This window comes from Puma concolor, chromosome B3 (assembly GCF_028749965.1).
Source record: "Puma concolor isolate L17-30 chromosome B3, mPumCon1.1.hap2, whole genome shotgun sequence".
NCBI lineage: Eukaryota > Metazoa > Chordata > Mammalia > Carnivora > Felidae > Puma > Puma concolor.
In genome coordinates this window covers 5,867,742-5,882,680 of record NC_141672.1, presented here as the reverse complement: position 1 = coordinate 5,882,680, position 14,939 = coordinate 5,867,742, and the positions used below count along the sequence as shown (strand labels likewise).

The window sequence follows — 14,939 nt, the reverse complement described above, 5'->3', positions numbered from 1 at the left end:
ACACTTCCTCGCCACGCCTGGAGGAACGCTTGCACTGGAGAAACGGGGAAACCGTCTGTCGGGTTGACCCAGTCTCCCTCAAAGTGCCACGGGGGCTTCGTGCATCATCATCCCTTCCTGAGTGGTCCTGCCTGCCTTTCGGAGCCCTCCCTTCCCCGCCCTGAGGTGCCCTTTGGCTCAGGCACCCCCAACTCAGCCCTCCTCGTCTTGCCCCTGTCGCCCGCTCGCCTCACAGCCTCCCGCGGGGTCTCTGAGGCATAACTCTGAGCCTATCACTCCCCTGGGTAAAACCAGCCGGCTCCTGGCCGTGGCCGTGACGCACGACAGAGAACCCAAGGCCAGTGTGGTCCCAGGCCAGTGTGGGACTGGCCTTCCGGAGACCAGGCTGGCCCTGCGTCTGCAGGCCTCCCATCCCCATTTCCCCGGGGAGAGGGGGGCAGGGTCGGAAGTCACGGGATGTGCCACGGTGCATTTGTCCCTTTTACAAACCTTTCTCAGAAACCCCAGCCGCTGCTTTCATTTCGCTGACCAGATAGATCTGGGACACGGGGCCGCCTCTGGCTGCGAGGCCAGACACACTGAGGCCCAGAGCAAATCGTGTCCCATTAGAAAAGGGCAGGTTGGCCATTAGGGAGGCACCCAGGAGGCTCAGCCCTGCTACGTGACTCGGCCCGGTGGCCCTCTCCAGCCTCCTCACCGCCACAGCGAGCCACACTGCTCCTCCTTCTGCCTCCCTCCCCCCTCTGCCCGAAGGCCTCGGTTACACCTGCTCCCTCAGCTCCAGCCCCACTGTCCCCTCCGTGGCCCGGTAGGCTTGCTGCTCTGCTGAGACTTCAGGCATCTCCAGGGGACTCTCCCGAGCCCAGCAGGATAGACAGGAGCGTTTCTCCGGTGAAATGCCGCGCAGCTGTTAACAAAAACGGGGCCAATTCGAGCACACTGATAAGGGAAAGGTCTCTGTTTGTGAGTTGAACTGTGTCCCCCAAAAAGAGATGTTGAAGTCCTCAGCCTCAGTCTTTGCTGATGTTATTAGCCAAAGTGAGGTCCTGCTGGGGTAGGGTGGGCCCACAGGCCAATGACGGTGCCCTTCTAGCAAGAGAAGACAGAGAGGCCCAGGGGGACGGCCACGCGAAGACAGAGGTTGGAGCAGTGTGTCCACAAGCCGAGGGTCACCAGCCACCACCAGGCAAGGAGGGATGCTCCCTCAGAACCTCCAGAAGGAAGCTCACTGCTGCCACAGGATCCCAGACTTCTGGCCTCCGAACTTGGAGAGAATAAACGTCAGTTTCGGTTACACAGCATGTGGTGTTTTGTTACGGTGGCCCAGGGAAACTACTGCAAGTTCACCGTCAAGTGGAGAAAGCACAGAACGGTCAGTACCCAGGTCACGCTTCTCGGGGAGTGCGTGTTCCCACGTGCTGGCTCCGCCCTCCCGGAGCTGCCCCGGGAGCCGGAGGCCGCCCCTGCCTGGGCCAGGGAGGCGGGGACAGGCTTCCCGCTTCACAGCACAGTCCGGTTCCGTTCACATTTGTATTTTTTTTACCACGTGAACACATTACTTACTCCAAATAAATATAAATTCAAAACAGGGAGAAGATGAGATGGCAAATTCATAAAAAACCCACACCCCTCCCAACCCTTCCTCCTGCCCGATTTGCCGGTAATGTTTAACCCTCTGCACTTGGGGCACTTTTTGGCATCTGCCCGGTCTTTCTGAGGAAACAGAAGCGAGAGAGGCCAGGGGGCCCCGCTGGGGGAAGGTACTGCCTGGGCCGCCGGGCTGGGGGGCCGCTGGGTTGAAGGAGCCTGTGAGGGTGCCTGAGAACACCCCACCCTGGGGTCACCAGCCAGCCTCCGCAGTCGAGCTCAGTGTCGCGGGCTGATGCGGGGGACCGAACAGGGTGTAAAGGCACAGGAGAGCTGACGGCCCTCTCTCGGGCCCTTCCTTGAAGTCAGGCAGAAGCTTCTTGGCTCAAGCAATTGAGAAGCAAAGAGACTGCTGGCTGGTAGCTGTCGAGACTCAGGGCGCCCAGAACTGCCTCCCGGAAGGTGAGAAGTGAGGGTGGGCGGACAGTAAGACACCCCTTAGGCAAACGAGGCCTCCTCCTGGGAGCCCTCACAGGCCTCTCAGGCTGGGGTAGGTCTAATCTCAGATGGACAGATCCATTCACTTCTCAGAGCTCCACTCAGACCTCTCCTCCTCCAGGAGGCCGTTTCTGGCCTCAGCGAGTGTTCCCTCTCTGTGCCCTTCCCACACCTCGGTACCCCAGAGGGGCTCACAGCACACAGCGCCTGGCCAGCCTGGGGGGAGGGTGCACGGGGCGCAGGCTGGGAAAACTGCTGGGAAATCGCAGACATCTGGGAGCATTTGCTGAATGGCTGAGACTTCGCCTGGCATGTTTGTGAGTTTACCCACCTGATAATCCTCATGCCTACGTTAGCCCCGTTTTGCAGACGGAGAAACGGAGGGTCTAGATGTACCCTGGAGCTTCCCCCCGGTCTCGGGCTGCCATCAGGGCCCCAGAGCACAGACCCCATCAAACTGGTCCGAAGCCCCTTCCTCTGGGATACACAAACAAGGCCATGCCTCTTAAGAAAACAAAGAATATTTTATTCCTTCAGCGGTTTCTATACAGCAATGACACCACGAGAATAGGATTAGAGTCTGGTCATCCTTGACCCCAGTCTGCCTCCTGGGAGAACGTATCACATGGCCCAAGAGGCTGAGCTCCACTCAGGGCAAAGGAGGCCACAGTCCTTTCCAACCTGTGCAAAACCATCCGCCTCCCTGTCCAAACACACGGCCATGCTGTTCCAGATGTGCTGGGGCTGCCCCAGGCTCACAGTCCCAGGAGCACAGGCTCGGATCCCACTTGGCCCAGAGGGGCCCACACTGGCCACACCTGTGCCCACGAACAGCCCTTCCTTTGTGGCCTCACGGGAACACCAAGCACGACTCCCTGGGAGAGACCTCATTTGCTGGGGAGTGGGGATCTTCCTATACCCACATCCCCGATGACTGCTGCACATCCTAGGGAACTGGCCAGTGGGTAGCGGGCCAGAGTCCCACACAGCAGCTGACCCGTGTCCCCATTATATAGACGGGCAGCCTGAGGACTAGAGGGTGGCAAGCCCTCCCCGCTCCGCAGCTGGACTTAACTGTCCATCTTCCGTCCCAGTGGCCAGTGGCTGGTCCCCCAACCCCTAGGCTAATACGGAGCCGCCAGCCGGCCCCAAGCTTCTGAGCGGGTCCCCCAGGTCACCCTCCAGTGGGAGTGGCAGCAGTTAACGGCGTTCCCAGCCGTGCCAACCGGAGAAGCTGGGGGGTACCGGCAGAGTATTCTGGGACACCAGGAGTTATGTGGAGCTGCCCCTCTGTCCCTAACACAGAGAACGGACAGGTGGCCAAGAAGTGTCCCTGGGGCTCTGCCGGGTGGAGTTAGTCACTGGGTAGCCCACGGGTGGATCATCAAAGACCCCGCGGTGGTGTCGGCCCGGACCCCAGGAAAGGGCTGGAGTGTCGGCTGGGTTTCCGGAAGACTCCCCAGGTAACAGCAACGGGCTCGGTGCACGCAGGGCGCCACCTCTGCGCTCGGGGAGTGCATGATGCGGGTGTGAGGCCCCCCATTTCACGGCCGACGACACCGCGCACGTCGAGCCTGCGGCCAAGGGCGCCCCTCGCCGGCGCGTGGGATCCAGCCCGGGCCCGATGCGGTCCGGAGCCCGGGGCGCTCCCGCGCGCCGGCCTCACAGGCTGGAGGGCTGGGCCAGGCCGGGCCCCGACGGGGCGGGCACAGCGTCGCCCTCGGGGCGGGTCTCGGGGCCGCGCGCGTACGTGAGCACCACGGTGACTGTGGCGAAGGTGGCGGCGTTGACGGGGAAGGCGCGCAGCAGCGTGGACGCCAGCCCGCGCGTGAAGACGCGCCAGCCCTCGGCGCGGTAGCTCTGGCGCACGCAGTCCACGAAGCCGCCGTAGCGCGGGGCGCCCCGCACCCCGTCGGCCTGCAGCCGCGACTTGACCACGTCCACGGGGTAGGTGGACAGCCAGGACACGATGCCCGACGTGCCGCCCGCCAGCAGCAGCTTGGGCACCAGCAGCCGGTCGCCGGGCTCGCAGCCCAGCGCGCGCGTCAGCACGTCGTACGAGAGGAAGTAGACGCCGAAGCTGGGCGTCTCGCGCAGCAGGGTGGAGGCCATGCCCCGGTTGACGCCGCGCAGGCCCTCCTGCCGGTAGATGTGCGCCAGGCAGTGCAGCGAGCCGCGGTAGGTGCGGGCCGGGCCCGCGTCCTGCAGCTGCAGCCGCGTCTTGGCCAGCTCCATGGGGCAGCAGATGACGCACTGGATGGCGCCCGCCGCCGCGCCGGCCAGGAACTGGTTCAGCGGCGTGTCGCGGCCCAGGGCCCGCAGGGTGTTGCCCTGCACGCCGAACACCAGCGCGTTGATGAACGTGAGCCCCATGAGGGGCGAGCCCAGGCCCTTGTACAGGCCCAACACCTGCGGGGCACACAGAGGCGCATCAGGTGCGCTCCTGCCTGGGGCCTGGGGCCTGGGGAGGGGAGGGGTGGGGAGAGGGCGGCCCCAGCCCAGCCCGCGGGTTCGGGAGGACCAAGCAGAATCCTGCCAGAACCAGTGTCCCCGACGTCCGAGGTCTGGGCATTCACACCTTCCCATTTCCAAAGTGCTGATCTGCCCGTAGTCCCGCTGACACCTTCGCTTCCAGCTCTGTGGTCTGGCGCCCAAAACGTCCTAGAGGCCGGGGTCTCAGGGCCACCCTCATCCTCCCCTCCCCCCACCTCCCAGACCCGGGCCACTCACACTCTCCTGCTTGACGATGGACTGGAAGCAGTGCAAGGTCCCTCGGTACTGAGGCCTCTCCATGCTCTGGACCTGCAGCCGTACCTGGAAGGACAGGGCCCCGTGAAAGGTGGGCGGGCGGGCGGGGCTGGAGTTCTCCTGGCTGCCGCGGCCCAGCACTCGGGACAGCCCAGGAGGCTCCCTCTCCAGGAGCGCCAGGGAGCCAAGCAGCCTTCTGTGGCTTTTGGGATTCCAGGATGGGGCAGAGCCAGGCGTCCTTGCCTCTTCAGTGAGGGGGTGTCAGTGGGCAAACTGCACAGGGGGTAGAGGGCCCCCAGGATCTCGGCCGTCCCAGGCTTCTTGTGGCACTGTCTCTGCACGATGCACCTCCCCAGACTTCCCCACTGTCCCGGTGGCAAACCGTGGCCCGTGCCGAGGGGGCTTCTCGCCTAATTCTTATCACTCAGCTCTCCTCGTCAGGGGCTGGCAGTGCCTCCATGGGTGTTAAAGGCAAGGAGGCTCGGATGCTGAGGGATCCTGATTTCTGCCAGTAGCCCCTTGTGCGGATAGTGGTCGTGAGTTCACAAAGCAGGGACAGGAGAGGAGCTCATGGCCTCCTTAGCGACCGCAGGACCTTGTCACCACCTTCGGGGCCTGGGGGCTCACGCCCAGCCACCCTTGGAGCCCTGTGGTCCAGAACATCTTACTGTGAAAAAAGTGTTCTCGATTGACCCCAGAGCTTATCTCTGGGCTTGACGCTCAGGCCCCATGGCTCGGAGCGGGAGCACATTTCCTGAACTTGGAATCCAGGTCCCGGGGGTTGGGGGGGGGGGGGGGAGCTAGGTTAAGTCACGTTCTCAGGAGCGGACTCAGCAATCATCACCACAGCCAGGGCCATGGCATGAATGCCACTCTGTGCCTAGCAGCACCAGAGGGCCTAACGTTGGAATCACCAGCCGAGGTGCAGGCGCTTGTCCCTCCCATTTCAAAGATGGGAAGACTGAGGCTGAGATGTTTTGCAACTCCGCCCAGGCTGTCTGTCCTCTGCAGCGACATGGGCAGCTCGTCTGTGTTGGTGGGGGCCAGAGTGTGTGTGGGGGGGTGGTGCTGGCTGGTGAGAGCCCTCCAGTGGGCCTTCATATGGCTAAGTGCACTTACAAAAGAACGTTTTCTAAGAACACGAACGTACCATCTCCGCACAGGAGGACCTCTGCGGCTGGTGGCCATGGCCCCCAGAGGCGCTGACGACCGAGCGCACCCTGTGGCTGGCTGCTGCTGCCGGCTCTTGGTGGGGGGAGGGGTGGATTTTCAGAGAAAGGCAGAAGTGCTTGTCAAACAGTGATCACATAGGATCACCTTGAGTGCCGCTCTGGGTGGTTTTTGTGCCGTGAGGGCTTCTCGTTTTCCCTTCCGTGGTCTGGCGTCCCACCTGGAACACTTCTCTCGCGTGCACAGCCCCCAACACGGGCACTGAGTGGGCCGTGGTAGCAGAAGTGACAGGAAGTACGGCCGTCCCCGCTGTGGGTTGCACTTTCATTCAGACACCTACCTGGACAGCGGCTTCCAGTCTTTGCGGCTTGGACCGGCTCAGGCCCAGGCTCAGGCCAGGCTCGGGTCCCACAGGGAGCGCAGAGGCCCCTCTCCCCTTTTTTCTGACCCCCGGACCTGGGACGAGTGCTTGCTGGCCAGGTGTCTTGGGGGACTAGGTTTGGGGGTGAAATGGGGCCCAGATCTTGTAATACCTAGAGTTGAGGTGAACATTTTGGGGTGACGGGATCTCGGATTGGTGGACCCGCCCCCGGACAAGTGGTGATTGTCACACGCCCAGAAGGGCTCCCAGCTCTCCACACGGCTGAGAGACCCCAACCAGCCCCACCTGGGTCCCCGCCCCACGACCTGCGCTGGGCCAAGTTCACCTGTCCCCTGCTCCTCAGGGAGGGGACTCTGGGGGGGTGGGGAGGAGGGGCGTGGCAGGGTGCAGTTCAGGCCCAGGGTCAGGTTCGGCGAGGACAGAGAAGGGTCCGGTTCACCTGGTCTACTTACTAGCGCTCTCCAGGGCGAGGCTTACGCTCACCTACAACAAAGTTACACTTTTGCTATGGACGGAGGCAGCCCCTAGCTCAGAAAGTAAAGGCCATTAAAGCAACACAGAATTTCAACAGCACGTCCGGGTGTGGAGCCCCCGGGGCCAGCCCCCACCCACCTCGCCATCCCCGCCCCCGCCCTGGGCTGGCCACTGGCCGGTGAAAGTGGTTTTACCCCCAGCGTCTCTGATTACAGTCATGTCTAGTCAGTAGGACAGAAAACTACCTTCGGACAGAAACAGGTGTGAAGGTAGTGTGTCTGAGGACAGGGGCTTGATTCTGGGAGAAGAAGAGGAAAGCCAAATCTTGGACTCAAATCCCAGTCCCAAGGGTCTGGGAACACACAGCGGATGTCCCAGCCATGAGACAGCATGAACCGACGTGGGACACGGGTGTCCCCTCGTGCATTCTGGAGCATAAATCCAACTACATGAGGTTCGGGAAGAGGCAAACGGGACCATGGCGTGAGAAGTCAGGAGAGTGGGGGTGCCTGGCTGGCTCTGTCGGAAGAGCTCTGGATCTTGGGGTCATGAGTTCGGGCCCCACGTTGGGCACAGAGCTTACGTTAAAAAAGTTAGGAGAGTGGATGGCCAGACAAAGGGCAAGCGTTGCTGGGAGGACTGGGGGGGCTCCTGATGGGGGGAGGGGACATTGTTCTACTTGTTTCCCAGGTGTGTGCTTCATGATGATTCACAGGTTTGTACCCTTAGCATGCGTGCACTTTTCTACATGTGTCAAATTTCAGTTAAAACAACCACCACCACGGGGGCGCCTGCGTGGCTCAGTCAATTAAGTGACCAACTTGGGCTCAGGTCATGATCTCACGGTTCGTGGGTTCGAGCCCTGCGTCAGGCTCTGTGCTGACAGCTTGGAGCCTGGAGCCTGCTTCGGATTCTGTGTCTCCCTCTCTCTCTCTGCCCCTCCCCTGCTTGCACTCTCTCAAAAATAAATAGGACATTAAAAAAAAAACAAAAAAACCCACCACAGAGCTATTGAAGGAAATCCCCCTTTTGCTAAAAGCAAGGAATATATATGGGTCTGAGTACATTTCTGCTCAGATTTCTAAACAGAAATCTGAACAAGGGTTGGGGAAGGGTCTATATGAAGGACTTTTTTTCTTTTTAGCTTATATGTCTCTATGATGGTTAAAACTTTTTTCTACAGCCTACCTTACTTTTGTAATAGAAAGCCAACCAAGAAAATGTGACGGAGAGGGTAAGATCCTGAAGGAGGTGTACAAAATGTGCAAAAAGATTTGTCAGTATAAGGCACTAATTGGCTTTTCTACATTTTCCAATTTTCTTTTAATGAGAATGGTTTAACTTTCATAATGGAAAGTAGCCAGTAAAAAATAATGGCCATTAGTAATACAGCATTACATTAAAGCAAATGAGTGTACCAGCCCATAACTAGAATGAGACGGGTCACCACCATTGGGTGACAGTGGTGATTACTGGGGACGGGTTTTTCCTCTCCATAAGAAGACTGGGGCTCCTGGGTGGCTCAGTCAGTCGGTTGAGCGTCTGACTCTTGGTTTCAGCTCAGCTCATGGTCTCATGGTTCGTGAGTTCAAGCTCTGAGTCGAGCTCTGTGCTGACGGTGCGGAGCCTGTTTGGAATTCTCACTCTCTCCTCCTCTCTCTCCCCCTCTCTGCTCCTCCCCTGCTACTTATCTTTCTCTCACTCAAAAATAAATAAACATTAAAAGAGATTGGCTTTGGGGCGCCTGGGTGACTCAGTCGGTTAAGTGTCTGACTTCGGCTCAGGTCACGATCTCCCAGTTTGTGGGTTCAAGCCCCGCATCAGGGTCTGTGCTGACTGACGGCTCAGAGTCTGGAGCCTGTTTCGGGTTCTGTGTCTCCCTCTCTGCCCCTCCCCCACTTGCGCTCTGTCTCTCTGTCTCAAAAATAAACATTAAAAAAAATTAAAACAAAAAAAAAAAAGATTGGCTTTTTAAAGACAGGTTTGCCTAGATGTGATGCTGCTGGGCCACAGTGGCCAAAAAAAAGTCACCCAATGGATTTCTTCAAAGACCACCCTCCAGGCGCAAGCTAAGGGGGTCCAAGGAGAGGATCCCAGTGGGGTGGAGAGGCTCCTGCACACAAATCACCCAGGGGCTTAGAGGGACAGAGACCCCAGGACAAAGTACTCCCAGCCTGGGGGCACTGATGAGGGGGCCCAGCGGGAGCCTCAGCCTGGGGGGAGGGGGGCAAGGGCTAGCTGAAGGGGCCTGGGGCTGCCCAGGCTGAGTCATAGCTCAGAGCGGCGTGGCCCCTGCAAAGCTGGGCTGAGGAAGTGAATCGAGAGTCACTTCTTGGCTGGATACAGAGGCATTTACAACATGTGACCACAAGCGTAACGTGGACAGTGCCAGGCTGCCCTGGGCTGCTCTGGCCTGTGGACAGGCTCTCGGCAGGCCTGTGTAGGGCAGGGGTCGCCGTGTGGCAAGAAAGCGTGGCCCTTCCGCCTCCCCCCTAACTTGCATACGATGGGTTGGAAGAAAATCTGTGCTCTTCAGAACTAGCCTTTCATGCAACCCAAACTATACTGTTGAGCACAGGGCACCACGATGGCCTCCGTAATCTTGCCTAACCCCTCAGTTTGCCAGCGAGAATGCTGGGCCGAGAGGTCAAGCAACTGGCCTGAGGTCACACAGCAGATTGGCTAGCCGGAGGCCTGGGCTGTACAAGGCCTAGGGCAGAACTTTTAAGGTCAGAGCCAATACATAAAGCTAGGCCCTCATGCCTGTGCCGGAGGAAACCGCAGCCCCTGAGTTCCCAGTCCTTTTCTTGGCCAGTGACCGTCTTGGCTTCTGCTGAAAAAAGAGGGGACAGGAAGTGACCTCAACCCCAGCTAGGGATGACATCCTTGCCTTAGCTCTACCCTCGCTCCAGCAGGATGAGGTGCCAAGTTCAGTGTTTACAGTGGGACACAAGGTCTGGCCCAGTGCCCTGTTGCTTCCAGCTCGCCCTGAGTCCCAGGTGGGAGCCGGCAAGGAAAGGTCCAGACCTGACTGGTGTGAGGACACAAGACCCCAGCAGCAGGGAGAGACTCTGATTTGGGAATTTCCAGCTGGAGGACGTGGATTTCCTTTGTTTCTGTTTTGAGCCTCCTGGATCTGGACAGTTTATCGACGAGAAACTGGCTAACTGAGCGCCTGGCCCAGGGCCACACACTCCGCACAGGTGGACACCAGCCCTCGGGAAACACTCTGTTTCGTGCCAATGATGATCATTCTGTGAAGATCACGTTCATGGGAAATACTGACCAGCTTTGGCTTTTCTGTATTTCTGCATTTTCTCTCTGAACTGCTCTTTCTTTCAAGAAGATGTCTGGGGGCCTGGGTGGCTCAGTCGGTTGAGTGTCTGACTCTTGGTTTCAGCTCAGGTCATGATCTCATGGTTCGTGGGTTCGAGCCCCACATCAGGCTCCGTGCTGATGATGCGGAGCCTGCTTGGGATTCTCTCTCCCTTCCTCTCTGCCCCCTACCCCGCTCATGCTCGCTCGCTCTTAAAAAAATAAACAGACTTAAAAAAAAAAAAATGATGTCTGGGGGGGCTGGGTGGCTCAGTCGGTTGAGTGTCCGACTTCAGCTCCAAGTTATGATCTCACGGTCCATGAGTTCGAGCCCCATGTCGGGTTGTCTGCTGCCAGCGCAGAAGCTGCTCTGGATCCTCTGTCCCCCTCTCTCTTCCCCTCTCCCGCTCATTCTCTCGCTCGCTCTCAAAAATAAATATTTTTTAAAAAGGGGGGGAGTCACTGGAAAGGGGACTCCAGCCGTCCCGGCCCTGCGCATGTCCAGTGTCTGCCCCTCCCCAAAGACCTGAGAGTAAACTGTGACAAGAGACTCACCTTGACTGTGTCAAACGGGTGTCCCACGAGCACGCCTGCCACACCTGGGGGAGGAAAGGGACATGTCACCCAAATGCCTCAGAAACCTGTAGCACAGGGGCCTTCCTGCAAGGACCCCATGGGAGCCACGGGACTGGAGGGGAAAAAGCCGTTTACCAAGCACCTACTGTGTGCCAGGCACCCTGTGGGCTCCTTCATCCTCATGCCTGCACGAGCAGTGGGGTGTGGGGGATGACAGCCCTGAGGTCAAGCCTGGATCTGTCCAACCCAACGCTGGGGTCTCTCCAGCCCCCGCTTCCCACTGCACTTGACTGGTCCGTGTGCCTGAGGACAGCTGGCCCCCGGAAGCCGCACACGCTAGTTCTGAGATGGTCCAGTTGCTCCAAACACCTCCTGGCGTGGCGGGGGGGCCCCAGGGATTGTGGACTTGGGGTCAGAGGGCCACCCAGATTTGACTTTTCCCTCCGCCACTCACCAGCTGGCCAAGCTCCCAAAGGACTCGGGGTCTGTGGCTCACTCCCCTTGCCTGTGCAGGTGAGAGCATCAAGTGCCCCCCCCAAACCCCCCAAAACTGACCCAGGGCCCAGGCAGCACAGGCACTGGTTGGCCACTCCCTTCCCCGAGTGGGAGCCGCCTGGGACCTGGGGAGTTTGCTTGGGACTTTGTGATCACACGCAAGGATGCATCGGTCCAGCCTCTGCCAAAACCCCAAAACCTCAGGGGACAAAGGCTCATCACTCTCCAAATTGGCTTCTGAACCCTTTTCTGAGTCCTGAGTGCTGTTCAGGTGTAACTATCGCTGGGAATCGGGCACCTCGTGACCCCATTCACAGAAGGAGAAAGGGAGGCTCAGTGAGGTGAAGGTGGCTTCGACTCCCACGCTCTCCTCCCTAGAATTTTGTGTGTGAATCTCTTAAAGGTCTCTTACCGCTGGGAGTGTTTATAATTAAGACAGTATTAACGTCTCTACCTGCCGGTCACTGTTCTCAGTTTTGCATGTGGACTAACTCTCCCTCTCACATGTAAAGAAAGGACTATGAGCCCGTTTTACAGATGAGGGACCTAAGGCCGAAGGAAGTCGTACGTCCACGCTGCATGGCGAGAGAGTGGTGAGGCGAGGACTGCAGCCTAGACCTCCTGGGCCTGGAGCCCTCCTCCTTCCCCGCTCACCTCTTTTGCCCCCCGTTGGGGCTGCTCATCAGGGTGGTGGGCGCCCAGCGGTTAGCGGGAGTCACCGCGCCTCTTTACAACTTGCATGTTGTCGTGCGTCCCCCTCACCTTGTCTCATGCTTTGGACCTTAGGATCCGCTGTGTTTGACGCGAACTTGGCCAGTCCCGCTTTCCTTCTGGTTGCGCGCGCCTGGCATGGTTTGGTGACGGTTAATTTTCAACCTGATCCTACTCCCTTGTTTTCGATGCTCCTGGAAGCGAGCTCCTGCTCTCCGCCGCTCCCGTCTGGAGGCTCCTCCGGTTCTGCCGAGACGGGACATCTGACCCGACTCCATCTCATTTTACGTGAATGGCTTATTTCTTCCCTTTGTCTTTCTACATGTTGGCTGCTTCGGGCCACCCGCCACTTCTCCGCTTTCCGCTAGTGTCTAAGTTCGGCTAAAGGTTACTTCTTGTTTCTTACTTTTAATCATTATGTGGAAACAGGACAAGAACCGTCACCCCCCCCACCGAAGGCTTTCTCTGCCCCCCCCTGCTGCCCTTCCCCTCCCCCCGCCCAGTAAGAGCCGCCCCAACAAGGTTTCCAACTCTGATAGCTTCCTCTTCTAACCCACTTAGACCCCACGAGATTCAGAACTGTTCCCTCACTTCCTCCCCTCTACCCCCTTTCTTGGGGTCTCTACCCCGATCAGTTGCCATTTTGTTGGAGCCTTTCTTGATTACTCTTCTCGGAGGTTAACACATGAGGAAACAGCCACAGAGTCTATTTCTTTAACACCATCCGGGAACAATGGTCCTGTGCTCTGGTGAGGCTCCCAGGCCCAGGCCATTAGGGTGGCCGTGTCCCAGAATCTTCTCACTTCTGGTGCCACAGCTGAGAAATCCGTTGCCGGTACATTTTTTGCTCCTTGTCAGTAATTTATGCGTTCTATCGGGAAGCCTCTGAGATTTTATCTGCAGATTTCAGGAATGTCACCAGGAGATGCCAAGGGTGTGTCTTTTTTTTTTTAAGTACCCCTGCCTGGTACACCAGCCCTTTCTCTCTGCACACTCAGGCCTTTTTTCTGATCAGAGGAAGTTTCCACTATCGTTTATTCATCATAGTCTTCATCTCCAGACCTTCTTCTCCTTCTGGAACCCCTAACATTCACAGGAAGATGAAAAGACCTCCCTGAGGTGTCTCTTCCCTCAAGACTTCCGTGCCCGTGCCTCTGGTCCTCTGTGACACACTTTGTTTCTATCTTTTGAGATCCACCTTCTCTGTCATAGCATGTTGTGAATTTTCTAAATTTGAAAAGCCTAGTTCTAGAACTTATTTTCTTGGGCTCCGATTTCCCTGGGTTTTAGAGACTTGACACTTGCCTGGGGGTGTGCTGTTTGACCTCCCTTCTCTCCAGCTGCGGACCCCTGGGGACCTCCATGCCCTCTGCAGCCAGGCCCAGTTGTGGGGTCCCCAAGAAGCTGGTGCCGGAAATGCTGGGGGTCCCCTTCCTGTGGGTGGCGGGTCCTGGCTCCGGTCCCAGACTTCTCAGGTTTCAGCCTTCATCAGCCTCCAGGATGGAAGGGGTAACCACCCTCTCCCCCTCCCCTCCCCCTCCCCCAGCCTCAGCTGGGAGGCCCCCCCAAGACCTCCAATGGTAGCCATTTGCACTGCCACTTGCTCCAGAGGCTGATTTCAATGCCCTCAGGGGAGCGGCTGAGTGCCTTCACCCAGGACATCCCCATTCACAGGAACAGAGTGGGCCTGCCTCCATCAGGGCCTCCAGTCCTGCCAAGCCTTACCCTTAAACCTCACGGGGAAGCCCTTCCAGGCCAGCGCCCCGACAGGACGCTGAGGCACCACAAGGAGATCCTTTTCCCACCTCCACAGCCAGTGCCCACTGCCCTACACACGGTGGCTTCTCGGGGCACCGCCGGGCCCTCTGGGGTAGGAGTGGGGGGCGACGGTCCCGGAGGCAGGCGTTGCAGGAGACCTGGATGGCAGACCTGTCTTCCCCACACAGGGTTCCCGGCCCCACCACGGAGCCGCGCCTCCTCCTATCCATGCACGTGGCAGGGAGACCCCCCATTCGGGGCACAGGGTGCTGGCGGGCTGCACGCCTGGGACTGACCCCCTGGTGCGGAGCAAAGGCAGACATTCTGACCTTCCTACCACGTGAGCGCCGGGATGCCGTCAATCAAGGCACCTGTCCCACCTCCCCGCGGGTGAAATTGAACACGTGACCCGACACTCCACCAATCAGAGGTGACGTACCGCTCTCCCTCCCAGGAATCTGAACCTAGAGGGAACCCCAGGCGGCCGAGGAGAAGCAGCGTCGTCCCCCTGCTCTGGGTCCAGGTCTGAAAGAGCCCAAGCCGAAGTAACGAGGCGGGGGCCTCCAGGGCCAGGCGCTGAGGTGGGGGCGCGGCCCGCGCCCAGTTCCTAGACAGTCCCTCTGCACAGGCTACTTCGTGCCAGGGACACAATCAGGTCACTGTCTCACTAGTCCCTCCACTTCTCAAGGCCAAGGTTTCTCCTGGGTCACATAAGACCAGGAGAGGATCTCAGGGGAGCGGGAGCCGACAACCCTCACAAAGAGGCTTTGTGGCAGCCACTGCCATTCTCACCGGCCTGGGAGACTCAGGCCTCCACTCACAGCAGGGAGGTAGGTGCCACCAGCAGCCCCAGGCTTGCCCCTGGGTGGGAGTAGGGCAGTTGGGGGTTGGGGGAAGGGGCTGGGGCCCATAGCTCCGCATGGTGCTGGACCCTGACCTTGCCCCAACCTGCAGCCTGGACAGGATCCCTCCTGGGTGGGTTCGGTGAGGGAGGGCGGAAGGCATGGCCTTTTGGGCACAGAGCCTACAGTGACTGAACCCCTGTGTCTAGGGGTGGGGTGGGTCCCTAAGCAGGCCTGGCCTCAGGATGAGTTCCACCTCAAACCCCACAGCTCCCAGGACACCCGGGAGAAATCAGAAGGAATCCTGTTCCTCTGGGGAAAGAACCCACATTCCCCAAGAAGCTGGAAAGGGGCTTTGGCTGTGGGGCAGTCCAGCCTCATTG

General features: G+C 58.9%; 1 protein-coding gene and 1 long non-coding RNA gene across 5 annotated transcripts in view; both read right to left on the bottom strand.

The window, feature by feature from the left end:
* Positions 1-462: 462 nt before the first annotated feature.
* LOC147579708 (uncharacterized) lies at positions 463-2,560 on the bottom strand. 2 transcript variants are annotated; one of them, XR_015252034.1, is made up of 2 exons: positions 2,417-2,560; positions 463-2,035 (listed from the first exon to the last, which is right to left on the bottom strand). It is a non-coding gene; the product is annotated as an uncharacterized LOC147579708 (long non-coding RNA). The 2 variants fall into 2 exon arrangements; XR_015252033.1 differs by having other exon boundaries at positions 463-1,264.
* Positions 2,561-2,590: 30 nt separating this feature from the next.
* The window catches only part of SLC25A29 (solute carrier family 25 member 29), a 21,940-nt gene continuing 9,591 nt past the window's right edge, over positions 2,591-14,939 (bottom strand). For all 3 annotated transcript variants that reach the window (XM_086708827.1, XM_086708826.1, XM_086708825.1), the window contains exons 2-4: positions 10,730-10,773; positions 4,816-4,899; positions 2,591-4,494 (exon numbers count right to left, since the gene is read on the bottom strand). In XM_086708827.1, coding sequence (XP_086564953.1) covers positions 3,748-4,494; positions 4,816-4,878 — 810 coding nt within the window. In that variant the 5' untranslated portion in view covers positions 4,879-4,899; positions 10,730-10,773 and the 3' untranslated portion in view covers positions 2,591-3,747. The remainder of the gene's footprint in view (positions 4,495-4,815; positions 4,900-10,729; positions 10,774-14,939) is intronic.